The sequence below is a fragment of the Giraffa tippelskirchi genome, chromosome 3 (assembly GCF_054371585.1).
Source record: "Giraffa tippelskirchi isolate mGirTip1 chromosome 3, T2T-mGirTip1v1.2.pri, whole genome shotgun sequence".
Taxonomy (NCBI): Eukaryota; Metazoa; Chordata; class Mammalia; order Artiodactyla; family Giraffidae; genus Giraffa; species Giraffa tippelskirchi.
In genome coordinates, this window is record NC_137277.1 from 43,809,090 (window position 1) to 43,827,713 (window position 18,624).

Consider the following 18,624-nt stretch of genomic DNA (forward strand, 5'->3'; position numbering starts at 1 on the left):
CACAGAGTCGGCACCAGAAACAGGAAGCTGCTTCCTTTCCTTTCCATTCTGAGCTAGCATTTCCTTTTTTGTTTTAAAAAGCATTCCTCAGTCTGCAACCCAGCCCTTCCCCTACCCTCTGCAGCCCCAGGCTCAAACACACTCACAGACAACTGCATTTCTCCTGGACTGTTTTCTGCCCACCACGGAGGGGTCAGGAGGTTCCTGGCAGACCCCAAATGAGCACCAGGCTAACTGGCCAGTAGGGCCAGTAGGAGGCAGGACTCGATGACTCCAGACCTACAGACCTCTTTGGGTACATCTTCTTCATCTTGTTGGGAGGATTAAGTGAAATCTGTCTCTATGCAGGTGGTGTGGTGTGCCCAGAACACAACCTGTCTCCCTTCGGAAAGTACCTCCCCACAACAAAAGGCAACTTTGCACGGGTAGGTAAGTGGACGGGGTCACCAGCCTCTCCTCAACCGCCCCAATTTTAGCTGGAACCTCAAATGGGAGTCCAGTATCATAAAACCAACAGTAGGTGAAACTACGCCTACCATTTCTTGTCTCCTTCCCTGCTCCTGCTTCCCCAACTACATTCAAGGAGGTGGCTAATGGGGCCCATTCTCAACTACTTGAAGCTTGCTTTCATGAGAGCATCACATAGAATACAGTATAGGAAAGGCTGCATGAAGCTCTTTCAAGGGTCCCAGACTGGGAGGAAGGGATAGTGCACCATATGTGCCCCATGCGTGAGAACACATAGCTCACTTTTTATACGTTTTGGTTTGCTTTTTTTTTTTTTTTGCAGTGCCATGAGGCTTGTGGGATCTTAGTTCTGGGGTCCATGGTAGAGAAAGCTCTGAGTCCTAATCACTGGACCACCAGAGAACTCTCGGGTCACTTATTTCTGACCAGCAAAACTCTCTGTGCACCATGAGTGAAGCTGCTTCCACTAATCCATATCCAAACCCAATCCAAATGAACGGGCTAAACTGGGACTCAATACCTCCAGGTGCCTTGTCAAAGAAAAGCCCCACCACTCTATAAGCAGCTTATCTCAACAGCTTTCCAGAAAGCAAAACCCTCATGATCAATATATTACAAATTGAGGTCTACAGTTTATGCTGGCTGAAAAGTTCTTTTTCCTAACTATGGCTGGTCTCTTCTATATAATGCATTATGCTTTCTCCCCTGGCTCTGATTTAAATTTTAAACACAATTCTTAATTCATTCTTGCAATTATTCTGAAGGTGGAAAAATGAAAGAGGGGAGAAAAACAGCAAGCAAACAGGATGACTTCAGCTCCATTATTGTCAAAGGCAATCCTCCCTGTTAAAACACACTATTGCCGGCCAAGGCTAGAATGACAGAGAAATACAGATGTATATAAATAGGCAGGTTTTGCATGGGGCAGCAATTTGAATCAAGACTTTATCAATGCAGATGGGAAACAATTATGCCTAGGAATGAATGACAAAGCATTTTTGATCCCAACATCCATCCCCAAGGTATGCTTCTGGAACAGGGGAGAAAGTCAAACAGACACAAAGACACTGGATTCAAAGGCTGTATCTTCCGGAAGCAAAACAGTAAACCCTGTACAATGTATCACGGTACAAAACGCAAAATCATCACAAATTTAGGACATAAACACAACCCTTAGAGGAGAAAAAGTTCACCCACCCAAGTTCTAGAGGATCTTTCAGTGGAAGGATGAGAAGCCTTTGAAAGTACAGTCAGGTCAGGTTCAAAAACTCAAAACAGGCCATCGGGGCTGAGCCAGACCATCGGGCAAGCTGGCTTTCAGAAAAGGTCCCACCTACTGGACACCCCAGACAGGTCCCCAAGAACCTCTCCAGTCCCCAGGGTGCCCAAGATACTGAGATAGGGCTGGGAAAGCAAACCCTTTGGCTTCCTCTCGCAGGAAACTCCTGGAGGTTGAGGATCCCTTCCCATCCCCCCACCCTCAACATAGGAGGGTGGGATGGCAGACTGCTGTTTGTGTTCAGTCAAGGTGGCATAACGTCTCACTTCAGGGCATGAGCTCTCAGGTCTGACTCCGCACTCAGTGCTCCTTCATAACCACCTGTCTCCCCTCTACTCTTTGTTCAGGTTAATAACCTAATATGTGTTCCTAGCAAGTCACTTTCCCTTCGGGCGCTCAGTTTCCTCACCTGCAGATGAGAGGGTTGGACCAGATGGGAATTTCAAGATCCTTAGGAGTCCACAACTCTATTAAATCAACCCCACAACCAAGGCACCCAAATAGCACTGATCAATATTTGTGGCTGGTGATGAAACCGAGCTTACAGTTCCATAAGGTGCCTTTCATGAGCCTCAAGTGATGAAAATCTCTCCATGGGGCCCCGACATCCAGCTCCCGCTCTGCTGCCTGGGAGCAAGGCAAGATCCCTTTTCTAAATGGTCAACCCAGGGCAGCCCTTGCTATGGGAAACCACAAAATGAGAACCCATAATCCTTGACCCAGCACCCAGAACCTCAGCCATGGAGGCCATGTCCTGTCTCCTGTTCACACTCCTTGCCCTCAGGGTGGACACAGATCCAGTGGCAAAGAGGTAAATGCATGAAGGCTGCCATTTTGTAAATCTTAGCACTCCTGCTGGGGAGCAGGGTGGAAGAAACATATTAGGCCCTAAAGATTTTAAAGAATGGGGCTGCTGTTAAATGTGTTCATATACTTTGACCCAGCAAATTCTACCTCTAGGAATGCACTCATGCACTCACTGAAGCAAGGTTTATAACAGCAAGACATGGAAACAGCCCGAATGGCGACAAGTGGGGACCAGTTCAATGCACTGATATGATCACAGGGAGATAGTCACGATTAATGATGGCACATATCTGTGTGGACTGGAACAGACAGAAGACATTTACAAGACAATGAGCATGGTGAGCTCCATGAATACACCTCTGTATATTTGTATACAGATGCAGAGATTAAAAACACTGGAAGAATAAACTGCCAAATGTTAACAAGAATTAACTCGGAGGGACTTCCCTGGTGGTCTAGTGGTTAAGAATCTGCCTACCAATGCAGAGGACATAGGTGTGATCCCTGTTCAGGGACCACGGGGCAACTAAGCCCATGCACCACAACTCCTGAAGCCCACATGCTCCAGAGCTCGGGCTCCACAACAGGAGATGCCCCCGCAATGAGAAGCCCGCTCACCACAACTAGAGAAAGCCCGAGCGCAGCAACAAGGACGCAGAGCAGCCAAAAATAGATGAACAAATAAAATAGGAATTAACTCTGAGAGGTGGCATTATGGGTGGTTTTTATTCTTTTTTTTTCCATCTGTATTTTCTTTTCAATAGTGAGCATATATCACTAGGTATATTTTAAAATACTTTAATACAATTGGAAAGTTAAAGAACGCCGTGCTTACCAGAGGAATTATGCAGTGAGGATAAAGCAGGTATCCATTAAAACAATGACAAGTAAGATGATCTCGAGGCAGCTTCTCATTTCTCAGAATGAGACTAGCACAGAGCGATTGCATCACAGTGCGCTGGTGGGGACCTGTCTTTGAGGATGTGTCGGGCCGCACTTTAGGGAAGCTTGAGCTCAGAGGGTGCACAGCCTGGCGCGGCCACCAGAAGGCCCGGTCATCTGGAACTGGGCCACCAAGTGCCCCTGGGCTGGCCCTTTGCGTTACAGGCCACTTCCTCGGGCTCGGCAGTCACAGCTCTGACCAGAAACCCCACCCCCACCCCCTATGGTTTCTAGAAGTAGTCGTGAAGTTCAGAACATGAGTTCTGAAGACTAGTCAGGCCAAGTTCCACCGCCTACTAACTCCATCTCTCAGTCCCTCTGAACCGCAATGTCCTTATCTGCAGAATGGAGAGAAAACCTTGCAGGGTCCCCGTGAGCCTTAAATGGGGAACACGTGCCAAGAGCCTAGCACAGGGCAGGTGACCGAGAGGGTGTCTCGTTCCACTGCGAGGAAACCCTGCCCCTCACTAGGCTCTAGGGCCCTTCCCATAACTCAGAAGGCACCTGAGCACAGCTTTCCTTTTGAACTGAGTGTAGAAGTTTCCCGTCAGCCTATTCTGAAAGCACATCCTTTTTCAAACGCACAGCTGGGGAAGACATGGCCACAGGCACTGGCCATGTTACTTCCCACCACCGCCACCACCACTGCAGACACTGCCACCAAGCACCACAGCCGGTGCAGTCCCTCTCGAGACCACAGTGGCCCAGCAGGCCCAGAAGAGTGGTGGGGAATGCAGCTTTCCCGGATTGTAAGCTAACCTGTCGGGGAGGGAGGCACTCCCATCACTGTCCCCAGGCAGCAAACCAGAGGCCTCCTGGCACCCGGGCTAACCTGGGCTGCAGATCCAATAGGGCCTCCCTCCAGCACCCCGCAGGCCTCCCCAGTCATGGAAACTGCAGGTCCTTCTCCAGACCACCTCGGAGGATCGCTGGTGGCAAGTTTCACCAGGAAAACAAATTGCCAAGGTGAAAGCAAAGGGTGCCCCAGTTCTGGCTCCCTCCAGGGACTGCTGGAGTTAGAGCCTCCAGCAGGAGGTTAACACTACCAGGTAGGGGCTTCCCAGTTGGCTTAGTGGTAAAGAATCTGTCTGTCAATGCAGAAGACTTGGGTTCGATCCCTGGGTCGAGAAGAGGAAAATGGCAACTAACTCCAGCATTCTTGCCTGGGAAATCCCATGGATAGAGGAGCCTAGCGGGCTATAGTCGGTAGGGTTGCAGAGTTGGCACAACTGAGCACACAACACAACAACAAGGGCACAAGCAGAGAAATGCCACACGCCGAGGCAGGGGCTAGGTGGGGAAACGGAAGCTGTGCCAGGGATGTGTGACGTGGACAAGTCACCACCAAGACTCTGGGAATAATTCCCAGAAAACCAGGAGTTGGACTGGCCAACCGTCCAGTCATATTCCCAATTCCGAAGCGATTTCGGCAGGCTGCAGTAATGGAGTCAGTCCTGCTCACCTGCCTGGCTTCCCCATTAGTCCGAGAGTGTCCCCAAACACCAGGAACACAGCCTACCTACTTCAGAATCCTTGCCGGGGTGGCGGCAGTGAGCAGCTCAGCAGGCAAACCGGTAATAACCGCAGGTTTGTTGAGTGAATGCACATCCATGCACACCCCAAGGACCAGTTCTGTGAGGACCCACGGCGCCCTCTCCTTTCCTGGCCGCTCCCCCAACCAGATGCCCCAGGGGGCTGGGGAGGGGGGCCACAGGGGAGAGCTCAGGCCCTCCACACAGGGTTTTGACCTCTGACCTGTGCCACGGCAGAGCTGAGTGAAGGTCAAGGCCCAGTGGGGACCCCTTTCTCCAGGTCAGCTGGCTTACGAGGGACTTTTCTCCATAAGACCACCAGTTGGGACTCGCCTAGTGGTCCTTCTGTGGTTAAGAACCCACTTGCCAGGGCAGGGGACACGGGTTCCTTCCCTGGTCTGGAAAGATCCCACATGCTGGAGCAACTAACCCTGGGCAGCACAACTACCGAGCCCGCACGCCCTGAAGCCTGTGCTCAGCAACAACAGAAGCCACCGCGACAAGAAGCCCACGCACCACAACCAGGAGTAGCCTCTGCTCGCTGCAACTAAGAAAGCCCATGTGCAGCAACGGGGACCCAGCACCATCAAAACATTTTTTTAAAAAAAAAAAAGAGCAGCAGATGGGAAGACTCCTCAGTGTGGTAAGGCCTGCCTCTGAAAAGAACCAGGAGGCTGGCAGGAAAAGGCAAAGTTACAAGGTCCATAAAACGAGAATCTTCGTGAGACACCCCGCTCTCCCCATGGCCCAGCCCAGACCCGGCCCAAAGAAGGTGCACAAACGAGGAAATGAACTGGTGTGGGCTGCGAGGCCAGCCAGGTGTCCCTTTGTGAGCACGTCTGGGGAACGGGAACATTCTATCTCGCTCAGTTCTCAGCCCCTGAGGAGGGCCTGGTGGAGACAGGGCGCCATGTTCTTCTGGGATCTTCAAAGTCGCCTCCCTACTTCTGTTTACCGATTCAGACTCTCGGTTCAGATTTTATCTCCCTCCTCATTTCACGTCGAGAGAAAAAAAAAAATACATGTGTGATGAAGTCTAATGGATTTCCAGGAAATCTTAAGAGATTGAGAAGGGTCCAGCACACTGACTGACAGGTAGGAGGCAGACATTAAACCTTGGCTCCTTCCACTCGTTTGGATCCAAAGTGAACCACTGCATGGAGGCAGGAAAGGTAGCCAGACAGGCTGAACCTTACACATCATCCGACCTATGATAAGGCACCAGCAGCTGGGCCCTGGGTCAGGACTTACTGGAGTTTCTCATTGAGTGCTTATTTAACAAGGGCCAGGGTGGGCTGGGGCTCCCTGGATTCTGGGAGAAGTCTGGCGTGCTTACATAAGCCAAGCCCTCTTTTCAAAAGCCAGGAATCCAATGTTGCAAGTCCAGTCTCTGGGGGCCCTGGCCTGGTATGTGAGAGGAGCCTGCAGAACAGGAAAGAAAGCCAGAATGGACATCACCACTGCCCCGTGTGACCTCACCATGGGCTTCGGAGCTGTCTCTTGGCCTGTGTCACCCACCTCTAGGGAACAAGAGCCAGCTGTCAAGGGGCCTTCCTCCCAAATGTGGCCTGTGGCATGAATGTACTAGATCCTCTCTAGGAAAATGCATGGGCAGAATCTCTTGGTAGAAAGCATAAGGACTTACAGACACACACGAGGTTGCAGATTTAAGTAGTCTTGGCCCATTTTACAGATGGGGAAGCCTGAGAGTCAGAAGTCATGGGACTTACTACCCACGGTCAGATAGACAGAACCCGGACCTGATTTCCAAGCCTCTGGCTTTCCACCTACCACACTGCCCCCAAAGGTCAGGATTCTTTGAGTAACAAACTTTCCCCCTATTTTATCTGTTTGGTAAATCTGGATTTCAGAACCATTCTTAATCAGGTGTATTCTTACACAAGGGTGTGTATAACAAATGTTTGATTCCACCCAACTGAGGCCCCTTCATAGACCACAGCATTGAGAACTTCAAGAGCCCACAGAGACCTCTTCATCCCCCTGTTCAGATAAGGAGGCGAGGCCTAGGGAGCTAGATCCAGGGGTCAAAAATCCCACCCTCCAAACAGCCCAGATCTCGCCTTTTCAGGGACAAGCGTGGACCCGAATCCACAGCACAGCGGAGAAAACGGGGAGCTGGGTATTTGTTCTAATTCCTGCTACCAATCCCCTTTGGGCCTTGGGATGGGTTTTTGGCTGCCAGAGCTGATCATCCAATAAACACTCAGGAGGCAGGTCACTGAATAAACCAGCGCAGAGACCTAAATATAGGATGTTCTAGGGTGTCCTGATGCCATTCCTTGGTCAAAATGAGTGACTTTGGGAGGCAGGGTACCAAGAAGGCAAGGTGCCATTTCCAGAGAAATCACCCATCATTCTCCTGGGTCCCCTCTTTGAACTAGGAGCATTTCAGAGCAACCTGGGGGGGGGGGGGACCATCCAAGAGAGGCCAACAGAGGACAACCTCTTACCCCAGCAACACAGCGGTCCAACCAGACACATGCTGCTGGACGAGGACCCCTCCTCCCAGAACGGAGCCACACAGGCCCCCTATTGTGTTGGTTTAAAAACTGAACTTTGCTGGGCAAACACACCCGGCTGTGTTCAAGAAACCAGTTTCTCTTCGCCACTTGGAAAACAGCAGCATGCATGCAGGAGGGACAGTTGGGGGGGCAGGGGTGCTGGTCGGTTTGTTTTTTAAGCCAAGCCCTGGTCAGCACTGCTATAGCAACTGAAACAAAAATAATAATAGCCAGCACTGATTATATCCTTCCAATGTCCCTGGTTTTGTAGCTTTTAAGAAAATAAAACTGAAGGAAAGAAGTCTACCCCAAGCATTTTAGATCAAATAGGGCTTCAGGCTTCTGGTGAACATAGAGGATGGGGTCTGGTTATCATGACCACAAATCACCCACCGGCCCTACAGAGGCTGGCAGAGGCAATCAGCAATAAGAGGATGTGGAGGGTTTGGGATGAAGAGTTAAGGTTCTAATAAAACAAAACATCTCCAGATCTGCAGAAGCCAGATGTGATCAAGCAAGGTGGAAAGAGGCCCGTTCTTCAAAACAGGGTAGCTATTAATACCAAGTGGTGCCTGAAATTTCACAGCTTTCCCAGCCTCTGGACAAAAGCAAGTTTCAAACGCACTAGTTTCCCTCTATTGTGTATGATAGGAGAGGGAGAGACGGCCCCCCACCCCCTTCTAAGAACGCAATAACACTTTTAATATTGGACTTTCCAGCTATCACTTGAGAGAGTAGGGACCGCATGTCTTGTTTCTTCTTTACACTGGAGGCTGTCTCCACTAGAACCCCTTAAATAATGTCATCTTCTCATTGAAGGCTTTAGTCCTCAGCATAATCATTCCTAAACCAAAGTTCAATAGGGGGAAGGGTGGGGGCGTCGGTAGGTTATTACATTTTGAGCAGTGAAACGCTGTGGCAGTGCGAAAGAGACGCACTCAAGGCAAAAAATGCAGTTTCAGCAAACACTTTGATAAGCGGCAGACAAGAACCTGGAGGAAAAGAAAGGAAGAGACAAGACACAGTCTGGGGCGTGCGGGGAAGGCAGACAACGAAGGGCCTGCGCTCACACTTCAGGGGGACCTCCTCCCGCCCCGTCACCCCAGCCCACAGCGGCTGGGCTCCGTCACCCAGGGAAAAGTCCACCATGTGACTCAGTGGGAGAATGAGTCCTGCGGCCCGGCGAGCTGGAAATGCGGTGGGGGCGGAGGGCGGCGGAGGGGATGTCCTCGCGCAGCCCACCCAGCCCGCGGGCTCCTCCACCCTCCCTCGCAGGTCCCACCACGCCCTCTCCCCCCTAATCCCGCCCAAGGTGAGGTGCTGGTCCCGGGTTCTCCGGCCGCCGCGCCAGCGAGAGGAAGAGGGAGAGGAAGCCGCCAAAGGAGGTGACCGGGCTCAAGGATGCAACTGGGGAAGGAGTGAACTGGAGCCGCGAAGGAGGTGTTGGGCGCTTCCCGAAGCGCAGACCCCTGCCTCCTCAAACCCAGCGTGGGTCCCCGATTCTCCGGCGCCTTGGCCCCTTACCTCCAGGGTTCGGATCTCCTGCTGGGTGAGGTCGTTGGACACGGAGCACTTGGTGCGCAGCCCGCGCAGGCTGCCGATGGAGATGTCGATGAGCTTCTGGAGCTGCCCGCACTGCTGCAGCGCCCGGCTGGCCGCGGCCCCGGCGCCCCCATCCGCGCCCGCCGCGTCCCCCCCGCCGCCCTCCTTCTTCTCCCCCATCGCCGCCGCGCGCAGTGCCACTCTATCCATGCCTCGGCATCGGGGCCGCGGGGTGGCCGAGGCGGCGGAGCCCGGGGGCGCGGGCGCCTCGAAAGGGAATCCTCGAGCCGCGAGGGCTGGACGAAGAGCGCCCCTCGGCGCTGCGGGAGCTGGGACGCGAGGACCGCCCGGCCGCCGAGTCCGCCCGCCCAGCCGCGGCGGCAAAGCGAAAGCCGCGGCGACCCGACGGCTGAGGCTCCCGGAGCCTTTAAGCGGCAGAGGGGGCCGGGTCAGAGCAGCTGGGCATGCTGGGACTTGTAGTCCCCGCCGCACACCTGCCGCCGCCCGCGCCCTCGGGGTCCTCGCGGGCGCCCGCGCACGGCGGTCCCGGCCTTCCCTTCCGCCGTGGGCACAGGCCGCGCGGGAGCGCCCCGCCTCTGCGCCCCCGGAGGGTCTGCTGAGCGCCGGCTCCTCCCTCGGCGTCGGGATCCCCGGGAGCCTCGTCTCCCCGCCCACCCCCGCCTGCTCCCCATCCTTCCTCCTCGCTGGAGGCTTCCCACGACCCCCCGGATGAGGCGAGGTGGAGCCGAAGGCCCTTGGACGGGAGGAGGGTTCGTATCCTGCAATTCCTCCGCTTCAGCCGTACCCTGGAAGACAGGGACAGTGGAAGTTTTAGAATTTCTGTGTGGGTTTAGGGGCCGCCATCTAGTGGGAAGGGGCCTAAAGTACTTGTCCTGGCGGAGGTTCGCAGAGCCCAGAACTCCCGATTGTCTAGCCAGAGGAAGGGCTCAGGCTTGGAAAGACGCAGGACATTCTTCTAGATGCTATTTACCCACCAATATAAAGGTCCCATCCCTCCATCTCCTCAACCCAGCAGGCCAGTCCAGACCCTGGGGGTGACAGTTGATTTGTCGTGCCTTTGGAAGTGCTCGAGAGCCATGAGACAGAGTTCAAGTAGTGTCTACCACTGCCTTGCCACTGGCTTTGTTGGCTCAGTGGACCTGAGTCTGGGCAAATTTCTGGAGGCAGTGAAGGACAGGGAAGCCTGGCCTGCTGCAGCCCATGGGATCCCGAAGAGTCGAAAGCGACTGAGCCACTGAACAACAAACAACAGCTGCTCAACTGTGACTTTAGGCAGTTAGCCTTTTGAGTGTCTGAGTTTCCCCATCAGTTAAAATGGGGTGATAATAGAGCCTATCTGATAGAGTTCATGGGGCTTCTCAGGTGGCTCAATGGTAAAGAATTCACCTGCCAGTACCAGAAATACCTGTTTAATCCCTGGGTTGGGAAGATCCCCTGGAGAAGGAAATGGCAACCCACTCCAGTATTCCTGCCTGGAGAATCCCGTGGACAGAGGAGTCTGGTGGGCTACAGTCCAAGGGGTCACAAAGAGTCGGACACGACTGAGCACACATGCACAATATGGTTCATATGTTGTTGTTCAGTCGCTCAGTCGTGTCCGACTCTTTGCAGCCCCGTGGACTGAAGCACGCCAGGATTCCCTGTCCCTCACCATCTCCCAGAGCCTGCTCAAACTCATGTCCATTGAGTCGGTGATGCCATCCCATCATCTCATCCTCTGTCATCTCCTCCTCCTCATATGAAGAATGAGTTAATGTGTATACAGAACCTGAATTGATAATTGCCACGTGTGGGCACTAGATAAATGTTATCAATGGTTACTCTTCAACTTCAGGTCTTCTGACCATGGCCCCACACCTGAGCAGTGGGCACAGGCAAAATACTGCTCCTGGACTGGTAGTTGTCTGTTTATGCCTTTCCGTGCCTTCTAACTCAGTATTCAACAGCCCACCATCTTCCCCCACCACCACCCCCCACCTCCTATGAGTTCCTCTGGGCTCTATTATCTGCCTAAACTGAATAGACAAGACTCAGATCAAAGGTCCCACACATCCATACTTTCAACATCTGCCAACCAGAAGAAATCTCTCTCCTAAGCTCCTTGGCTACAGAAGCTACTGGTTAAATATCTTGGTATCCTCTTCACAGAACCAAATCCAGAGCATGGCACACAGCAGGGGATCCATAAAGCTGTGCAATCCACTTCAAGAGTTTTTCACACAGGTCCTAGCCCCTGAAAGAGAAACTGTAACGGTGGTTCTCAAACTTGAGAGTGGATCAGAATCTCCTAGAGGGCTTGTTAATCCACAGAATGATGAAACCCACTCACTGAGATTCTCATTCAGTAGGTCGAGGATGAAGCTGGAGAATTTGCATTCTAACATGTTCTCGTGTGATGCTGATGCCACTGATCTGGGAGCTGAACTTCGAGAATCTTTTTCCCAGAGGAAGGTCATGGACCAGGAGAACTATCTCCAGGGAGGATCCATACCCAGGCTACAGTGGTTGGTTCAGAACCTCTGTTTGTTCAGCAGCCAGAGCTGCCAGGCTTGAGTGACTGGCTCTCTCTAACTCAATTCACAAAAGATTTCCTGATAAATGCCTACTATGCAATTACATCAAGCTTGTAATTGGGGCTGGGTCAACACATTTTTCCATGGGGCCACTTTATGTGGAAGCCATGTCCTGTGAAGGGTCATTGCCAGCCTGTGGCATCCATGCCTATGGGGGAAATGGTGTTAGGGCTGGAGACTGGACAAGCCCCAGATCCCTGGCTACTCTCCCGCCAGGCCATGCAGCGGTCCCTCTTATGTGGACACAGTCTTCCTTCTGGTTTGTGGAGAGCACTCAGTAAGCCATGTGTTCCTACCCAGTTCATTTCAGGCACACTCCAGCCTTCTCAACTGGGTTTACAGAACTGCCTCTTAGAGATACAGAAAGCAAAGATTTTTAAATAATAATCCCTTCGTTCATCCTTTTAACATTCCATAAGTATTCAGTAAACCAGTCAATCCTAAACGAAATCAACCCTGAATATTCATTGGAAGGACTGATGCTGAAGGCTGAAGCTCCAATACTTTGGCCACCTGATGCAAAGAGCCGACTCATTGAAAAAGACTCTGATGCTAGGAAAGGTTGAAGGCAAAAGGAGGAGGGGGCAGCAGAGGATGAGATGGTTAGATAGCATCATTGATTCAACAGACATGAATCTGAGGAAACTGTGGGAGATAGTGAAAGACAGGCGAGTCTGGTGTGCTGAAGTCTATGCGGTTGCAAAGAGTCAGACATGACTTAATGGCTGAACAACAAGTGTCTACTTATGTGGCAGGCCCTGTTTTGGGCTCTGGGAAACAGTAGTGAACAAAAAGATCTTTAGCCTCTGGGAATTTATATTATGGTGATAGAAGACAGAAAATAAATAAGGACAGTGTGTTAGGTGGTAACAAGTGCTGTGCACAGCATAAAGCCTGGAAGGGGACAAGGAGTGTCTTGTTTCAGAGCTGTTTTAGGAACTGGAGTTCTCAGTGTGGTCTCTGAATCGCTGTATGACCTTGGGCAAATCTCTTAACACAGAGCCCTGCTCCTCACTTGCAAGTTGGAGATTCTGTGTTGTGAGGATGAACAGAGATAGTTATGTAAATGATGGTCACAAAGGAAGGGTTCCACATATTTTTATTTATCCAATAAGTAAATTCACAATAAATTCCTTCTTCACTTTCCAGAGTGTGTCTCCTCTAGTGAGATGAATTCATCTATCAGATGTTTGTTTTAATCTTTTAACATTTTTTCAAATTTTTATTTATTTATTTGGCCTCATGGGGTCTTAGGTACAGCTGCGGGATCTTCGCTGGGGCATTCGAACTCTTAATCGTGGCATGTGGGATTTAGTTCCCTGACCTGGGATCAAACCCAGGACTCCTGCATTGGGAGCATAGAGTCGTAGCCACTGGACCACAAGGGAAGTCCCCATCTATCAGGTGTTGATTCTTAGGTTTGGCCTCATCTCTTGAAACTTTTTATGTGACTCCCTCAATACAAAAAGTTCGCCTCATCTCTCCTCCTACCCCTCTGCCACAGGACGCTCTGTTGGCAGCCCTCTAAGTTTCCCCAGCTTGGACTCCCCTACCTGCATCTCAACACCCCAGCAACCATGCAAGCACGTTCCTGAATAGACCAACAAACAAGAAAAACCAAGTCTTTATTCACGTGGAACAAATGTGAGAATGAAGACCGGTAATTAACAAGTCAACAAATATATTGCCAAAATAAATTCACAGAATGATAAGTGCTATGAAGGAAGGAGAAAGCAAACAGTGATAGCAAGTTCCCAGGGGATGAAGTGCTTCATTAGATGAAGTGGTCAAAGTAGTACTATCCGAAGGATCATTGAACTGAGATCTAAATAAAGAAAAGGAACCAGCCAGCTGGAGCTCTGGGAAAGGAGCATTCTAGGCAATGGGAACACCACGTGCAAAGGCCCTGAGGCAGGAACACACTGGCACACTCCAGGAACAGAATGAAGGCCAGTGTGGCTACAGCGTGGTGTGGGAGCAAAACAGGGGTTAGAGATGACGTGGGAATGCTGGAGAGAGGTCAGATAAAGTAGGACATGGGCAGGAAGTTTGGATTTTTCTCTAAGTCTTTGTTAGTCCTAGTGTGGTCCAAGAGTACTGCATCGCCTGGGAGCTTGTTAGCAATGCAGTCTCCCCACCCCAGATCAACTGAATTACAACCTGGATTTTAGCAAGAGCCCGACGTGACTTGAATGGATTTTAAAGTTTTGGAAACATAGCTCTCTAAGTACATGGAAGGAAAACCACATTCCTTGAGAGGTGTTTTAAGAGCTTTCTCTGGGGGTGGAACTTCCCTGGTGGTCCAGTATCTAAGACTCCGTACTCCCAATTCAGAGGGTCTGGGTTCGACCCTTGGTCAAGGAACTACATTCCACATGCAGCAACTAAAGATCCCACACACTGCAGCTAAGACCCTGTGCAGCCTAATAAATATTTTTCTAAAGAAAAAGACTCCTCTGGGGAGTTCCCTGGTGGCCTAGTGGTTAGGATTGTGGGCTTTCACTGCTGTGGCCTAGTTCCAATCCCTGGTCGGGGAACTGAGATCCCAGAAGCCCGAAGCAGGGCCAAATAAAATTTAAATTCCTGTGTCCACCACACAGAGAGTGGATGAGGTCAAGAGGCAGGGGCAAAAGCAGAGATGCTGGGTTTGAGACTGCTGCAACAGTCCAGACGAGATGTGGGAGCAGGAGTAGGGAGGGAAAGGAGGAGATAGAGCAAATAGGATGGAGGACACGTTCTGGGGACAGAGTCAACAGGACAAGCTGATGGGTTCAGTGTTGAAGGAGGAAAGTAATGATTCCTTCCATCCTTTGCTCCTCCAAAGACACTTTAGGGCCATATGGGAGGAGCTGAAGAGCCCTACCCTGGAGTAAGGTGTGAGGTGTGGCCATACCCTCATTGCCGTGCCCACCTACCTCCCCTTCCCACCTCCACCCCAACTCAGGACTCCGTAGTATTGTCTTAGAACCTAGGACAGTGCAGGGAGAACTTTGGCTTCCTGGACTTCACCTGCAGTTACGTTGTCCAGGAAATTCATGGAGTTGCCCTGGAGAGATGAACTCTGTTATTACACACTCTCATGCTCATTCATCCATGTATTCATTCATTCATTCAGCAAATGTTCACTGAGCCCCCAGTATGTGTTCAGTGCTCTGCCAGACTCTGGGAATAGAGCAATAAACAGTATATCCCTTTATCACTTATAAAAGGACTTTGATTTGAGCTCAAAGTCACCTGCATTGTCTTCCTGAGGCCCATCCCATGTTTCTCCCCTTGGGCCTCTGATGACCTCAGAGGGAAGTATGAATTCCTGAAAGAAGGTCTATGAGGTCCTTCATTTCCGGGCCCTATAGATCTCTTCAAGCCCATCTCCTACCCAAGACTTTTTTGAGTCAGTGTCTCGATATAAGGATATAATGAAAATAAAATTATCTTTCCAGAAAAGAGTCATACACGTCTACTCACAAGAACTCCCATCCCAATATGCATTGTGATACAACTTCAGGAGGTTTGTAGGTTCCTCCAAGCATATCCTTGAACTCTGGGGCTGTAGACAAGGTCAGGAACCCCGCTTAACTGCTGATCCTCACTGCCTTTACGCAAGTCTTGGGTCACGCCATATAGTGTCTTGTCACCATGCCTTTGCTCAAGCTGTCACTTCTGCCCACAGTCCTTTCTCACCATCACCCCACATGCGTTTTGTTTTTTCATTGTGTTCATGTAGGACCTTCCCTTGTGTCATGCAGGCTTAGTTGCTCTGTGGAATGTAGGATCTTAGTTCCCCAATCAGGGATTGAACCTGTGTCCCCTGCATTGCAATGTGGATTTTTAACCATTGGACCACCAGAGAAGCCCCATCCTAAAATGCATTTCTATTCATCCTGTAGCTCTAGTTCACATGCCCCACAATCCCCTTTACCATAATAGAAGCGATCACTAACTTCCATATTCCATAGAACTTTGCAGAGATCACATACCTTTGGTTCCTTCCCTGCCTGTTTCCCTGACTAGTGAGTCTTCTTAGATTCAAATAGACTCTGTATGACCCTGGACAAGTTTTTCACCTCTCTGAGCTTTTATCTCCTCCTCTGCAAAAATGAGGATAAATAGTCTTTCCCTCTAGGATGGCTGAGAGGGGTAGAGGAAATAAAGCAGATAGACCTGGCACACAGCAGTGCTTAATGTGTGTTTGAATGAACAAAGGATGGATTGCATTTTACAGGTGAAGAAACCAGGGCTTCTGTTCATGGACACTGAGCCTTGTGGCCTTAAGTGTTCATTCTAGGAGACATCACCACCACCTGCGCCATATGGTCAGAACCAGCTCTAGGTCAGGTCGGTCACAAGAAGGAGCCACAGGTGGCCTTCTCAGCCTGAAACAGAAGACACACAAATTGTCACAGGCTTTTCAGGCCAAATAGCAGGAGAGGACTATTCTGGGAGATGCAGGGAGAAACTAGTCCAAGGAAGGCCAGGAGGTGATGAGAATACACTCCTTGCTCCCAGTAACTTTGTCCAAACCATTTATCCTCTTCTGCTTCCAAGTCCTTACTTGTCCCTCTGAAGCCATTGGAGTCCACCATGTGCTCCCCAACTTTGTGGCTTCTTGTATCAAAATCTCCCCATCACATCAAATCTTCTGTTGTGACTTTCCTCTCCACCTCTGTTGTTGTTTAGTCACGAAGTAGTATCTGACTCTTTGCGACTTCATGGACTATAGCCCGCCAAATTCCTCTGTCCATGGGATTTCCCAGGCAACTATATTGGAGTAGGTTGTCATTTCCTTCTTCAGGGGATCTTTCCGACCCAGAATTGAATCCATGTCTCCTGCCTTGGCTGGCGGATTCTTTTCTACTGAGCCACTTAGGGAGTCCTCTCCACCTCTGTGTTACATTAAAACCCCATCCATTTCCACTAACACCCACTCGTGGCCTTCCTTCCCTTCCTACCCCATGCAGATTCCATGCTCCATCATGACTATCACTCCATTAACCACCCTTCTCTCCCCACCATCTGCACCTGGCCGGGTCCCAGCCCTTGTAAAACCCCACCCTCCACCTTCTCCAGGCCTGTGCCCAAGCAGCTGGGTTCTGGGGAAAGGCATGCAGCCTTGCTGATGGCTGCTCTTTAAATTCATGACCACAAACCTCAAATTGGCACTCTTCATGCCTGGCAAGCCTACCAACCTTTCCTAGAAAGTTGATTTTCCTGTCCTCAGAGATGGCTGTTCCATACTTTCCTCTGTCTCCCCAAACTCCCCTGCACCCCTCAAGAGATGTCCTTGCTTCATCCTTCCTTGAGAAACTAGAAGCCATCAGACCAAATCTACCAGGCCTCCTGCCCTGTGCCTCTGCTCCCTGCCTCTCCTCCTGCAACCAGCCCAAGGCACCACCTACTGCTTGAACTCTGGATCCATCCTCTCCAGCAGCCCTTAGGCCTCCACTCCAGGAAGTATCCTGCTTTTCTCAGCATCGGCACCTTCTCCCTTTCTGCCTTATCGTTCTCTTTTGCACACACACACATGTTCTAGTAACTTCCTTCATGAAAGAGAGAGAGGGAAGGAAGGAGGGAGGAAGGGAAGAGAGGGAGGGAGGAAGGGAGAAAAAGAGTTAAGAAGGAGGGAGGGAGGGAAAGCACACTACTGCATCAGTTAAGGTTCTAGCAGGGAAACAGAGTTCACATAGAGGATTCAACTGACATCCAAGAAAGGGCTACTTACAAAGTTAAAGGAAGAAACAAGGATATCGGGCACCCAAAAACAAGACAAGCTCAGTGAGGGTGATAACTCCTAGCTCAGGAAGAGCCGGAGGAAGAAATAGTGTTCTGAGAGCCAAGGAGGAGGGGCAGCCCAGAAGGACCTGCAGGCATAGAGGACACAACTCCTGCCCAGAGACCAGATGCGCAAGCAGCAAGGGAGGAGTGCAGGGCAGAGCATGGACCTCCCTATCTCCAGCCTTCATTCGACTCTCCTGCCTTTGCCTTCCCTGGGCTGAAGCCGTCTGGTGCATGCTAACAGAAGAGTTCAGGTGATGCCGTGCGGAAGGGTCACCCTCCCAGCCCCTAGAGCAGAACATGAGCAGAGAAGAGGTCTTGGAAGGGAATGTGGCCAGCACATCCCCCCTTGACCCCACACTCCCTTCCTGCTCCGCCCCGTTTCTCTGACAACACTCACAGCAAAACTTCTTGGAGGAGTTATCTTCACTTCTCATGCTTTCTCCAAACCACTAGTCCAACTCTTGTCTCCATTGTACAGCCTGACAACCTTTCCACGGGAATTCCTCTTCTCAAGGTCACCAGTGGCCTCCGCTTTCCCAAGCCTGAGAGACAGCCTCTTGAGCACACTTACCATACGCTCCTTTGTTAAAACAATTCTCTTGGCTTCCTGGTCCCTGATGCCTCATGTTTTCCTTCTCCCGTTGGGCTACTCTTTCCTGGTCTTGCTTGGAGGCCACCCTCACCTTAGGCATTAGCTCCACCCAGAGCCCAGTCCCAGAGACCATCACCTTTGTGTCTGCTCTGTGGTTGACCAGATGCATGGGGCCTTCTTTGTCCTTCAGTTCTCAGCTCAGATGCTGCCTCTCCAGAGGCTGTCTCTGACCAAACTCAGCAGAACAACCACTCCCTGCCCCGTCACTGTGTCATGCTGCCCTATTTGCTTCTTTCATCAACTTTATCACTGTTTGTCCACCTGGTTGGTTTAGGGATTTGTTTCCTTGTTTATACAGGCACTAGTTATCCAGAAGCCTTGCCCGTTGCTGTATCCCTAGGACTTTATACATGGTTGACATTAGTGAAATAGGAGGGAAGGAGGCAGACCACAACCTTTAAAAGAATGACATAGGACATGACAAACATTGGTTAGAACTTAAGAAATCAACCCTGAATATTCATTGGAAGGACTGATGTTAAAGCTCCAGTACTTTGGCCACCCAATGCAA

At 50.8% G+C, this 18,624-nt stretch overlaps 1 protein-coding gene across 2 annotated transcripts in view; it reads right to left on the reverse strand.

Annotated features, from left to right (window-relative positions):
• KSR1 (kinase suppressor of ras 1) overlaps positions 1 to 9,496 on the reverse strand; it is a 162,300-nt gene extending 152,804 nt beyond the window's left edge. For both annotated transcript variants that reach the window (XM_081584330.1, XM_081584329.1), the window contains exon 1: positions 9,075 to 9,496. In XM_081584330.1, coding sequence (XP_081440456.1) covers positions 9,075 to 9,302 — 228 coding nt within the window. In that variant the 5' untranslated portion in view covers positions 9,303 to 9,496. The remainder of the gene's footprint in view (positions 1 to 9,074) is intronic.
• Between the last annotated feature and the right edge of the window lie 9,128 nt (positions 9,497 to 18,624).